Genomic DNA, 13,149 nt, shown 5'->3' on the forward strand with positions numbered 1-13,149 from the left:
ACTGATATAAGGTATGTCAATGCAAGAGGTTTTTAAATTAAGGCAGCTCAAGCATGCATTTTATTCTCGGACTAGGAATAAGCCCTGTCCGGGAAACCAGCCCTTAATGCTGAAATAATGCTGCGTTCCAGGCAACCTGTAACCCGTAAATCACGACTTCATAACCACGACTGTGAACTGGGAGTACATCGATCTAGTACGAGTTCACGGTTTGGAAGTCACGGGTTTGACTGCCGTTCCACTGCACTTTCACAGGTAGAAGGTTGTAAAGACACGGGTTACAGGCTGCCTGGAACGCATACTCCCAGTTCAGAGTCGTAAGTCGTGGATTTGAAGTCGTAATTCAGGTGCTCAAAAACCTGCCTGGAACGCAGCATAAGAACCACCCCTAAAAAACCCACACACAGTCTCCATCTAGTGGTGTTAATGGAAATACCTCTAGGCTACAAAGTTCACGATCACCACAGCTCCACTGTCGAGCATAATAGCGAATTTTGGTCAGGTAAATTCACAATTTACAATTTTATTCTTCTTTTTCTTATTATTTCTTTTTCACAACTTAAAAAAACTCAAACGAGTATATTTCCCTACACTGACTAAACATTTTCCTTTTGCTTTTACTTTCACTCTCGTAGATTTCACAACACAACTTCTATCCGACACAGTTTTCGATTAAAAAAAAACAGCAGTTTCGTGAAATGGCAGAGGCTTTATTCGGAGAACACGAGCGATACAGCTGCGCGATATGTTTGGATCTGCTGAACGATCCCGTGACAATTGCCTGTGGACACAGTTACTGTATGAGCTGTATCGATGAGTTCTGGAATACTATTCACACACGGGCCTATAGCTGTCCTCAATGCAGGCAGACCTTCAGTAAGAGACCTAATCTCAAACGAAGTACAATGCTTGCTGACATAATGGAGAGATTAAGAGAGAGAAAACTTAATGTGTCAGAATTTACTCAAAGTATTGCTGGACCTGGAGATATTGCATGTGATTTCTGCGATGGAAGAAAGTTCCAAGCTGTCAAATCCTGTCTAGAGTGTCAATGCTCTTTCTGTGAAGAACATTTACAACCTCACAATAACGTTCCTGCGCTGAAGAAACACAAGCTGGTCAAAGCTACTATCATAGCAACTTGCTCCAAACACGACAAGCTATTAGAAGTTTACTGCCGGACAGACCAGAAATGCGTGTGCATGCACTGTTTGTTGGATGACCACAAAGGCCATGATACGGTGCCATCTGGAGTAGAAAGAAACGAGAAACAGGTTTCTTTATAACTTAAGTTAATAATAATTAAATGTTTCTAGTAAGATTTAACAGACCGTGACTGTTTCATCCTCAGATAAAACTTACAGACAATCAGAAGAATGTCAGGCAGAGAATTCATGCAAAAGAGAAAGAGCTGCAGAGGATGACAATGCAGATCACATCCCATTCAGTAAGTCCATGCTGGTGTAAACATTACATAGCAGAACATTTTTGATTATTCGGCTTACAGGGGTTTAATAATTACGATTTTCTTTTTTTTTACTATTTCTCTCTCAGCATTCTGCAAAGAAGGCGGTGGAGGACAGTAAAAAAGCCTTCACTGAGTTAGCCCGCCTTATTGAGGCGAAAAGCACAGAGATGACTAAAAAGATTGAAGCTCAGGAAAAGGCTGATCAGGATCAAGGTGCAGAACTACAAGCCAAACTGGATGTGGAAATCACTGAACTGAAGAGAAGGGATGAACTTCTAGAGACGTATTTACAGACAGACGACAGCATCCAATTTCTTCAGGTACAATTCCTGTGCTGTTAGCAGAAAAATATAGTTATATAGCATTCATTTGGTCTCATATATATGGATATTCTAAATTACATATTGATGCATTTAAAAAATCAATTGCATTTGCAGAATTTTCAGTCTGCATCCTCTACTTCCGAGCCTGATGATTTCCCCAGACTCACTTTTAAACCATGCTGCTCTTATACGGACATAAGCAAACTTGTCTGTGAGCTTAAAGACAGATTGGAAACCGTTTTCAATGAGGAAATAAGCAAAACGTTAAAAAAAGGTAAAGTAACCAATCGCTACTTACTTACATTTGTTGCATCTCACTGGATTTGCGAGTAATGAAACAAATCTTTTAATAGTTTCAGACCTTGCCACACTCAAGAATACTCAAGTCTGCATCAATATTGGGGACAGAGTGAGAGTTAAAGCCTCTGTTCACACCCCAAAACATGATTGGGGAAATGTCACACATAAGAGCGAGGGCGTGGTACAAGGCAAGATCTGCATGTTTTTCTCATTGATACAGATTAAACTTTATGGGGCAGTTGTGTGAAGCACAAACTTTTAACATAATCTTTGCTTGTAGATATTAAAGATGATGAAAACTTGCTCATCGATTTCCCTGGACATTCAGGCTGGAAAGGACTTTTATCTGAAATTGAGCTAGTAACTGATGGTAAATGTAGAGCATGATTATATAATTATATTTATAAAGTCACAAGCTTATGGAGCATTGTGCAACTGTTTACTTTGTGATTTAGATCATTCCACATTCAAAATTGGATCAAAGGTGCGTGTGAAAGCCTCGGTTGAGTCTCCAGAATATGGCTGGGGAGATGTCACCAAGAATAGCGTTGGAACTGTGAAAGGTAATCATTTTTGTAATAATATGCTGCAACCTTAACATTCCTTTCAGTGTAAATGGCTTTGACCATTTGACCAGTACAAATAAAGAGTTTAATTAAAGAAGTTTCCTTTTCCATCCTGAATAGCTATAGATAGTGATGAGTTGACTGTGGATTTCCCTGAGCATTCGGGTTGGACTGGCATTCTCTCCGAGATGGAGCTTATACCTACCGATGACACAGGTGATCCAAAATTTTTTTTTTATATGCAAATATGTTTACATAGTGCAGTGTACACCAAACTTCATCATCATTTGCTCCCCTGATAATTTAGTTTTATTTACCTTTTAAAGAGCACCTATAGACCAATTTAGAGTAGACGTCACAGTTACGTCACTGCAAGCTGCGCGCGCAATGTGGTTGCAGAAAAACAGTGGAAATGAATTGACACGAGTGAAAAGAGCAAGATAACTCACTAGAAAATGTCCTGTTGTGCTGTTGAGTGTCAGAATAAGAATGCCAAAAAAGATGGCTTTCATTTTTATAGAATACCATCGTCGAAGACATCATTTTTTAAGATAAATGTAGGTGTTTATGATTACACTAAGCCCTTAAACGGACAGAATGGAGCGAGGAAATCATCTGGAAATCTTTTAATAATTAGAATAGAAAATAAGTAGAGAAGATGTCCGGTGTTCTGTCGAAGTCTGTTCCCTCCATGTGTTTCTTATAGCGTTTTTATCACGTTACAATTATAATTTATTCAGAATAAATGTTTTTTTATACAGAAAAAGCAATAATATCACAATTTTTTTATATTTGATAATTTTTCATTTTTTATTATTTCTTTTTATTTCCTCAATCTAAGCTTATGTCTTCTTCCTGTTTGTTCTAAAATTATTATGTTTACATACTTAATACATATAGCACACACACGCACGCACGCACGCACACACACACACACACACACACACACACACACACACACACACACACACACACACACACACACACACACACACACACACACACACACACACACACACACACACACACACATATGATGTAAAGTGTTATTAATATATAAACAGGCTTTTTTAATGTATGTTTAAACATAATACTTTTATAATAGTTTTAGAACAAGCACGTAAGATAAATATATAAGGAAGAAATAATAGAAAACAGGAAAATTACGAAATATTTAATAAACGCTATTATATATAATACATGATAGTATTGCTTTTATATGTACTTTAGCGATTCAGACTGTAAAAATAATTGATTTAGCAAAAAAAGAACAATACATATACATTACATACATGCATATCAGTAGTCAAGCCAGTTAAACTTTTTATCTATCTAAAAAATAAATGTAACGTGATTAAAACGCTATAAGAAACATTGCACTAAAGGGAAACATAGGGGAATCAGACTTCGACAGAACACTGGATCCATAAAAATCACGGTTTAATGCTAAAACATTTCACAGCCCTACTGCAGAGCAGTCACTTTCTGCAACCAGTTTGGCTCCGCCCACAAAAAACGTCATCTATGTTTGCAAACACGAAATTGGTCTATTATGATGCTAAAAACACTCTATCTTGTGTATTTGGTATAATACAATGTGTTTGTGTGTTTTATGGTTCAAAAAACATATTGGGGTGGTTTCCCGGACAGGGATTAGCTTAAGCCAGGACTAGGCCTTAGTTTAATTAGGATAACTAGTTTGAACAAACATGCCTGACTAAAAACATTACTTGTGTGCATTATGAGGCAAAACAAAGGGCACTGATGTATTTTAAGATATGTCAGTGCACTCTAAAAACAAACGGTGCTATATAGCACCAAAAGTGGTTCTTTGCTCGTAATCATAGAAGAACCATTTTTAGTGCCATATAGCACCGGTGAAGCACCAGTGAAGCACCTGTGTAGAACCATATAGTGCTTTGTAGAACCATATATGGTGCTATAGTGGTGCTATATGGCCCCTATATGGTTCTACACAGGTGCTACACAGGTGCTTCACCGGTGCTATATGGCACTAAAAATGGTTCTTCTATGGTTACGATCCAAAGCAAAAGTTTTGGTGCTATAGCACCGTTGGATTTTTTAAAGTGTGCAAGCTGTTTTCAGTTTGGACAGTTTTTACATTTATTTTAGTCTTGAGGTAGTCTAATCCCTGTCCTGGAAACCGACCCATTTTTCCACATATCGTACATTATCGTTGCTCCTCGTAGCAGAATCATCGCTTTCTTTGGGATTTGTACCTTTTGCATAGCATTTACATTTACTAATACACACTTACACACCAAAGGAAAAGTAAAATTGTGAATCGGATAATTGGTGCTCTTTAAATAAACAATAGAAATGATTTTACAATAAAAATGTATGTGCTTGTATTTTATATTACACTTTAAATAGATTATTAAACCTATAGTTAAGTAGTTGCATCTTATACTGTAAGACTTGAATTTATTAGTCTTGTTTGGTAGTACAATGTAATGTATATGTTGCTGTTTATATATTTTAAGTATTTGGTCAAAGCATTGATTTATTGAAATTTTGTTTTTCATTATTTAGTGAGTTGTGATGGATTCACACGCTTATGACGCATTGCGCAACTGTTTACATGATAAAAGTGGATTTATTTTTATTTTAGAGCATTGCAGTTTCAAAACTGGATCAAGAGTTCGTGTAAAAGCCTCAGTTGAGTCTCCAGAATATGGCTGGGGAGATGTCACCAAGAATAGCGTTGGAATTGTAAAAGGCAAATGTTTTGAAAATAATTCACTGTAAACGTTTTTAACATCTCTTACAATGGAAATGGCTTTGATTATTTGGCCAGTATAAAAAGAGTTGAATTTTTTTTTTCTTTTAACCTGTGAAGCTATGGACGGTGATGAGCTGACCGTGGATTTTCCTGAGCATTCAGGCTGGACTGGCATGCTGTCTGAGATGGAGCTTGTATGACACAGGTGATCCAAGAGCATATGATGTTTTATATAAACATGTTTACATTTTGCCTATACACTGTCTGTGTCATCTCTGACTGTTCCCGGCAAGCAATAGCCGTCATTTCATTATCTAGGTTAACTATAGACCCTATATAGTAACCCCACTTCTAGCCAAAAAAAATTTGAATTAGGTTACAAAAATGTGCGAGATGTATGATAGTCCATCATGTAAGCAAAGTCAACAGTGATTACAAGGTGTTTGGTTTCATTTATTTATTTATTTTATTTTTGGGCTATAATTACATTTTTACTGACAGCCCAAATTTTGCCTTGTTTTAGCATAGACTGCTGGGGTGTATTTGTAAGGCTATTTGACATGTTTTTAATGCAAAATTGTTTTTCTGGGTAAATATTACAAATGTTTCCAAATAATGCAAAACTTCTCAGTTAAAAGCTTGCAGCAAGTGGATTAAGGCAAAAGTCATGAAACCTAATTAAATTTATACAATTAATTTAATTAAACTACACCATTTAGGCCATAGCTTTTCACTGTCAGAAAAATAAATTTGAACTTTAGCTTGTCAGGGAGAGATCACATTTAAAGGTTACATGTGATGTACTATAAACATGTTAAAAATATATATTTACCTTAAACCCCTTCTACGTACATATAAGTATACCTGAAGGCAGTGGTTCTCAAACATGGGGCCCTGAGGTTTAATTACATTTTATAAAATACATTAATTTATCATAAATTATGTGTAATTAAACCTCAGAAAAATAAGGCTACAATCAACAGCACTACATTGTATAAATAAATATGTTTTGTTTAATTTTTATCTCATACATTTTCACATTGAAAAAGTTTGAGAACCACTGCCGTAAGGTGTTAAAAGGTTGAAGGTACCATCCTAGTGACAAGCTAAAGGTACAAATTTGACCCAATTTTCTTACACTGTATGTCTCATTGGGCCTTTCTTAGAATATTACAGATAATACCACAACTACAAATTAACAGAGATGTCAAGAAATAGCAATAACAATGTTTTCTCCTTTAACAATCTCCTATAGCCTAAACAGCTGTACTGTAGATGTGCCAAAGTGACTGTGAACTTTCCTGAGCAATCTAAATGGACTGGCATGGACTCAAGAGAGGCTTTATGACACACCAGACTCAAGATAATGAAATGATGATTATTTGCACTTACGCTGTTTTAAATAGGTTTTAAAAAAAATTTATGATAACCCTAATGTTTTCTGGATCTATTTTAGATGTGAACCATATTACAATTATTTTAAATTTATCTATGTATCATATGCTTTTATGCAAAGTGACCTACAAGTAATAAAAAATGGAATGCTTTACTAATAAATTATAGTACAGTTAATATATATTTACTATTCAGTATAGACGTTTCACCGGACACACACACGTTACCACAGTTGTGCGCCTGGCCCGAAGTTATGTTCCGGTCTGTGTTCGTTATCGGTCGTGTGGCTAAACTGACGTCTGGAACAAATACCTTGTGGGTTTCACAAAGAAGAGGAAAAATGGCAAGCATGGATCACTGCTGTGCATAGAGCGGTAAGCCAGGGAAGAATTCAAGGATCTGTAGCTAACATTGTATACATTCGCTTTGAAAAAATCTAGAGGGACTCTCTTGTTACTGATTCTATGTGCAAGTCTACCGGAAGTTAATTTTGGGCCACAAAAAAAACATTTGTTTTTGTTGTTGCTGCTGAAACCGTCTATATGGTCTCGTTTAAAATGTAAACATGTCAACAGTGTTTTAAATTATGCTTTTTTGGATGTGTAAATCCCGTATATATTTTATTTTGTACCTTAAACTTTAGTGTGACTTCATCTGTGCTGTCTAACCTGTTAGGACCTTGAAAAGGAGACAAACCATAATTTCTAACTTTAAAAGACAATGCTGCACTAAACATAAGATAACTAGTTCATAAAAATTGTGGTGGTAGTTTTTATAAGAGGTGCTATATTTTCTGTTGAAACCAGAATGTATAAAAATACTATTTAATAAAGTTTTGGGAGGCATCTGTTCAAGTTTTCCAAGTGGCAGATAGAGGAGAATAGATTTCCTTGTCAAAAAATTATGATTATGCGCTTATACTCAGTAAGGCATACTTACAAAAAGCTTGCATACGCAACATAAGCAAATAACCATATTGCACCTTCAACATGCATCAATTCTTAATCAATGGTAGATTGTTACCATTATTATTAGGTATAAACTGACATTGTAATGGTGTTCTTTACCATTTGTTAATTATGTCTTTTTGTTGTCTTTTGTTATTCTGCTTTGACCGTTTATTTAGAGAACACCAACCCAAATGCATGCATATGTTTATACAGTTTTGAACGCCCACCTCTAGTCATATGAGGTCCGATCTGTGCAAGACTCAATAACTTTTGCTTTCAAAATGACAAAGCCTCACTGACGTCTCAGAAACTCAACTACAGTAGTTTACCATATTAACCACAAATCCAAAAACAAAACAAAAAAAATCCCTAGATGTAGCCAGCCAACATCATAATGTGATTTTAGTTAAGACAGACAACTGTTTATTTATTGGGGCACTTTATTTTTACATAAATACATTACAAATTAAACCAATAAACAAATTTGAATGAATAGCCTATTGTATGATAAAATGACAGAAGGCGTGTTTTTTGTGGCGCTGTGATTGATTAGCATATGACATCAAAGTACTGTGAGATATGCATATATGCAGGTTATTTTTTAGTCTCAGATGAGTTTAAGCCATTTTGACAATTGATAAAAGTCAATAAAAACTGTCTAGAGACTTGTTTATTGGTTTGAGAAAACTAAAGATCATTCACATGCTTAAATTTACTCATCAATGATGAGTTAACGTACATACAAAATGCATTGCCAAGTTACAATTTATAATGGAAAATAACATTATTACCATCAAAATAAGTATGAATGATGCAAGTATGTGGTTAAAGGCATTAGCGTGATTCCTTGCTCATACTTAGTAAGGCTGATAGGACTTTGGTAAGGCATACTTTGAAAAAGCTTGCATAAGCAACAGAAGTGAGTTATCCATAATATGTCTATATCATAAACGAATCCCATATCTAAGATGGGCCTCTGAATCTGCCAAGGAAGAGAATGCTATTACTGGGGTTATGTCTGATGAAGAACAGGAAAGGGTGGTCTGCTATAAAACGTTCTGTTTCACACGTAGAACCGCGAAGCATTAGTACAGTTGCGGCTGCTGCTTCAGTGCCTTCCTCAATGACTTCAACAAAGGCCTTGTGGGTCACAGAAGAAAGAAACAGGCCACCCTGACTGCTCATGCCTGTTAGATCAGCCTTCGCCCCCTGAAACACAGAGCTCATACCCATCCCTGCCAGTATGTCTTCCAGGGAGCTCTCAATCTCCAGCTTGAATTTCGGCAAACAGACAGTGATATCGATCCATTTTATCATTTTGTCTCTTTTGGTCCAATCAAGCAGCTTGTCAATGGTCAACTCGCTCTCCAGCTGTCAAACACACCAAGTCCAAATATGATTTGTTTTTAATGACATACAGTACTTAGCACCGAACTACTTTACATCAATTCAACTCAACATGTATGCTATGCATAAGGCAATACCTTCAGAAGAGGGTCTGAGCCATCCTGACTTTCCTCAGGAAGAAGGACCAACATACTGAGTTCACTTTGCACATATGGTAGCTCCAGAACATGCAGATTTTCTTCAGGTATGTCTCTAAAGGGAAACTCCTTCTCCTGGTACATCATTTCTACAGGCTTGCACAGATTCTGAAATCAGATAAACACACAAATATCATTATTAAATAATGCATAGTGAAAAATAATCATAATTCCTATGTGTCAGATTGAGTAAACAAAACATGTTCAATGGATAAGCAGTACTGAAATACAAATCAAACCTTATTTATTTTAAATGGCATTTCTGTAGTCTTTTGGGGATTAAATTTGTGCAACCAGTTCCCTTTAAAGTAGATGGCATTAACCAAAGCCAGTCGGGTCATTCCTGTTACCATACCAGGCTTGAGAAGATCTTTGATTTTATCTGAAAAAATATCAAACAGCATTTCATTTATTCATATCTGAAAACTCAGAGTAGACCACAATTTTGACTTTACATTTATATCTGATGTTAAAATGTCAAAAAATGTATTTAGCAGAATGCACATTTATATTCTGAAAGGTTTAAATTTTTTAAAGAGCACATATTTCATTGCTAAAAAAATAATTTTGTGATTTTGGTTAAAAACACATTCTTTTCCACATACCGTACATTTTTGTAGCTCAAGATTTCACTCTCTTCCTGAAACGCACGGATTTGAAAAGCTCTGTGTCCCTGATGGCCAGCTTATCTGTACGTTTTGATTGGCCTGAATACCTCTGACATCAGCGGGAAATGTTACGCTCCTTACCATGTTTGAGAGATTCACGCACATGCTAACAGGAGTTAACTTACAGGCTGAGTCCGAAGCGGGAGGAATTATGATAATGTTGGTTTTGTCTACATCACCAATCCTAGGAAGTAAACTGTTGCCTACAATCTGTGTGTTTGTTGTAGTCCAGGAAAAGAGATTTAAGTTAAAGATGATAACTAGCGTCATCGTTTACTTTGGGGTTTGTACCTTTTGCATATCTTTAACATGTACTAATATACACCCTTACACACCAAAGGAAATTTAAAAACGTTAATCGGACCATTGGTGTTCTTTAAATTCTGATTTAAGTTTTTTACTCACTCTCTGTCTGCTCCTCAACCCATTTGTTAATGATCTCTCTAGACTGCTCAGATGCTCCAATGAAGTCCATTGGTTGAAGTTCAGCATGGTACAGCTTCAGGGTGGAGTCCAAATACTCCTGCAGGACAAAAAAAAGAATTTGATTGGATGTGTTGCACAGACTGAAGGTGGCACATAGGAGAGATAAATAATTTTATGTCATTCATAATTAAAACAAAAAGGACTAACAGGTAGGAAGCTGAAGGTTTTCTCTCCATAGATGCGGTTGGCCAATCTAAGTATGTATGAAGCTTATGGATTATTGACAGCTGAGGTGAGGGACTCGAAATGGGAGTGAACATCAGGGACAGAAGTGAAGCACAAAACCTGCAAAGAAAGTTAAGACCTGTCAAGATAATTTCCCCAATATGCTAGAAAAACATTACTACTCATGGTAAATCTTTCTTACCTTCTCTATTTCTTTGGCTGTGTCTCCTCGGGATCCCAAGTAAACCATACTGAGAGCAGCACTGATGCTCAGTGGAGAGAAGAACATGTTTCCATCGGCACTGCACGAGCTCAAAGCCCGATAGAGATCCAGAGCGAAAACACTGTTAGCACGAGTTAGATTATCCATGGCTGAGATCAGAAATAATGAGCACAAACACCGGTTATCAATGCTACGATCGAGACTGCTATCACCTAATTTGATATAAACGTACTCCGTAAAGATTTTCTTTACCGTTTGATGTTCTTGTCGTCTCTTGTTGTCGTTTTTGTGCGTTGACACCGACCTTTTTGAAAATGTAACGTTATTTTTTTGTGTGGGTAACAACTCTTTACCCAACTGTAGTATTGAAATGTGTTTTTCTTTCTCAAAAAGTTGAGTTTTGTACGCCCCCTCCCTATAGAGACTGAGCGGTCACTATGGGCAGTTATGCACATTTGAAAACCACGCCCACCGGGGGGAAAACCATCCAGCGGTCTCCATTGACTTTGTATTGCGAGAGTCTGCCTTCTTGTCATTTCTGGCTTATAACAATAAACAGAATAATGCCTAAAAGCTGCTGTGCGACAAGGTGTACAGCTAGGGTTGGCAGCTGTCCAGGGACGTCCCGTATTTTAAGACTAATTTTAAGCCTAAATTCCGCGTCCTGTTTTTTTTGACTGCTACGCTTGATCTATTCTAACCAGTGACTGATACAACAGGCTTCGACTTCATGTGGCGCCACAACGACAGGCAGATAACATCAAAATCCCGCGAGAGGGATTCGAGAAATCCTACAGAAGCCATAGATATGTATATAAAGGCTAGATGGCTCGTCCGCGCTGATGGCCAATTGAGTTGAACGTCCGCATTTTGGCGGCCATCTTAGGACAGGGCGCTCGCTCACTCGTAGCATTGAGTTTTAATGATGCAGGTACTTTTAAATGACCATAACTTGCTTAATTTTTTACCGATTTTCAAACGGATTGGTTTGTTATAAACGTCAAAGATGTACCTATGACACTGAATACGTATACTAAAAATAAATAAAAAATCAATGAAACATGTTAAAGCATCCATAATTATAGCCACGTTAATAACGTTTGTAAAAAACCAAACCGTTTGTAAATCCGTCAAGAATTCAGCAAGTTACGAGCATTTTAGTTGGCGTATGTCACTCACCTTCCGTCCACAGCAGCAGGGAGCAGCACTATGGCAGCACTGACCTAAGATGGCCGCCAAGTGACGACACAGCTGACTCCGCCTTGAGCCATCTAGCCTTTATTTACATATCTATGACAGAAGCCACTATCGAAATGCTCTCGCGGTACTTTGATGTCATCCACTGTCAGTCCTTGCGGTTCCACAAACAGCAGCAGCAGTGCTGATCACGAAACCTATCCAATCACAGATCCCCAGTACATTCAGAACACGTTTAAGAAGGTTAAATAATACGATTTTATGTTTGCTTTTTTTATATAGTCCTTTACTTAGCTGTTTGTATAAGATCGGCATAGTTACAAAGTTTGGTCTCAATTCTGAAGAGATCGCTGATCCAGACCTGCCTAAAACGCATAATCTGAAGGATTTCATCATTTTCAACTTTTCTAGGACATATTGACGCTTTTGATTCGCAGTGTTTTAATTTATGTTTTTGATGTTGACCCTGTAAAACGACCACATCTTATAGAATCTGTGTTAGTTTAGTTTGTCACAAGATTAAAATGTTGGGGATAACGTTTTATTTACCTTTAGTGCGGGAGTCACAGGTGTTTTGTTTTAGACAGGTAAAGTTAACTTAATTGTTCAAAAGTAGCCATACATTGTTAAAAGTAGGCTAACTGCTGTAAATTAACAAATTATTAATACACCTACCATGTATGTTCCCAGGGCATAAGAGTTATAAATTAATATTTAATTAGGAGATTAGCTATCATTTTGACAAATGGCTTAAATACACTGTATACAAAACCATATACGCACTGCTGCGACAGGCCACTTGTCCCGTATTTCAAAGTGTGAAAGTTGGCAACCCTACAGCTAACAAGCCGAAAAAACACAAATAAGTTTTTATAAGCTGTCGAGCAGTAAAACCCAGCCTTTAAGGAGAAAAAAGTGGATAGCCGACTACGTTTCCCCCAGTGACCCCAGTTCTACTAGTATGAAAAGTTGCCTGTTTCCACTTTTGTGTCTTTATACTCTCGTTTTCACTCACCATAACTGGAGAGTGTCCAGTCTGAATGAGTCAGAGTGACTATCCCATTTTTTGTGTTTTTATCTATTATTGACTTATAAGCACACAAACAGTTCCTGCCTTATAC

General features: G+C 36.9%; 1 protein-coding gene and 1 pseudogene across 4 annotated transcripts; one reads left to right on the top strand and one right to left on the bottom strand.

Moving 5' to 3' along the window:
* Positions 1 to 417: 417 nt before the first annotated feature.
* Positions 418 to 7,985, top strand: ftr79 (finTRIM family, member 79). Of its 4 annotated transcripts, none has more exons than XM_065256973.2 (12): positions 418 to 502; positions 636 to 1,274; positions 1,352 to 1,447; positions 1,555 to 1,788; positions 1,906 to 2,065; positions 2,145 to 2,279; positions 2,372 to 2,461; positions 2,547 to 2,654; positions 2,778 to 2,873; positions 5,290 to 5,397; positions 5,518 to 5,605; positions 6,665 to 7,982. In XM_065256973.2, exons 2-11 carry the CDS (start codon positions 699 to 701, stop codon positions 5,598 to 5,600), a joined length of 1,686 nt encoding a protein of 561 aa, XP_065113045.1. In that variant the 5' UTR covers positions 418 to 502; positions 636 to 698; the 3' UTR covers positions 5,601 to 5,605; positions 6,665 to 7,982. The 4 variants fall into 4 exon arrangements, with proteins under 4 accessions (XP_065113045.1, XP_065113044.1, XP_065113047.1 ...); XM_065256972.2 differs by having other exon boundaries at positions 6,656 to 7,981; XM_065256975.2 differs by lacking the exons at positions 2,778 to 2,873; positions 5,290 to 5,397 and having other exon boundaries at positions 6,665 to 7,985.
* A 166-nt stretch (positions 7,986 to 8,151) lies between these two features.
* Positions 8,152 to 11,286, bottom strand: LOC135738835 (leukocyte elastase inhibitor-like; annotated as a pseudogene).
* Positions 11,287 to 13,149: the final 1,863 nt, after the last annotated feature.

This window comes from Paramisgurnus dabryanus, chromosome 12 (genome assembly GCF_030506205.2).
Source record: "Paramisgurnus dabryanus chromosome 12, PD_genome_1.1, whole genome shotgun sequence".
Classification (NCBI taxonomy): domain Eukaryota; kingdom Metazoa; phylum Chordata; class Actinopteri; order Cypriniformes; family Cobitidae; genus Paramisgurnus; species Paramisgurnus dabryanus.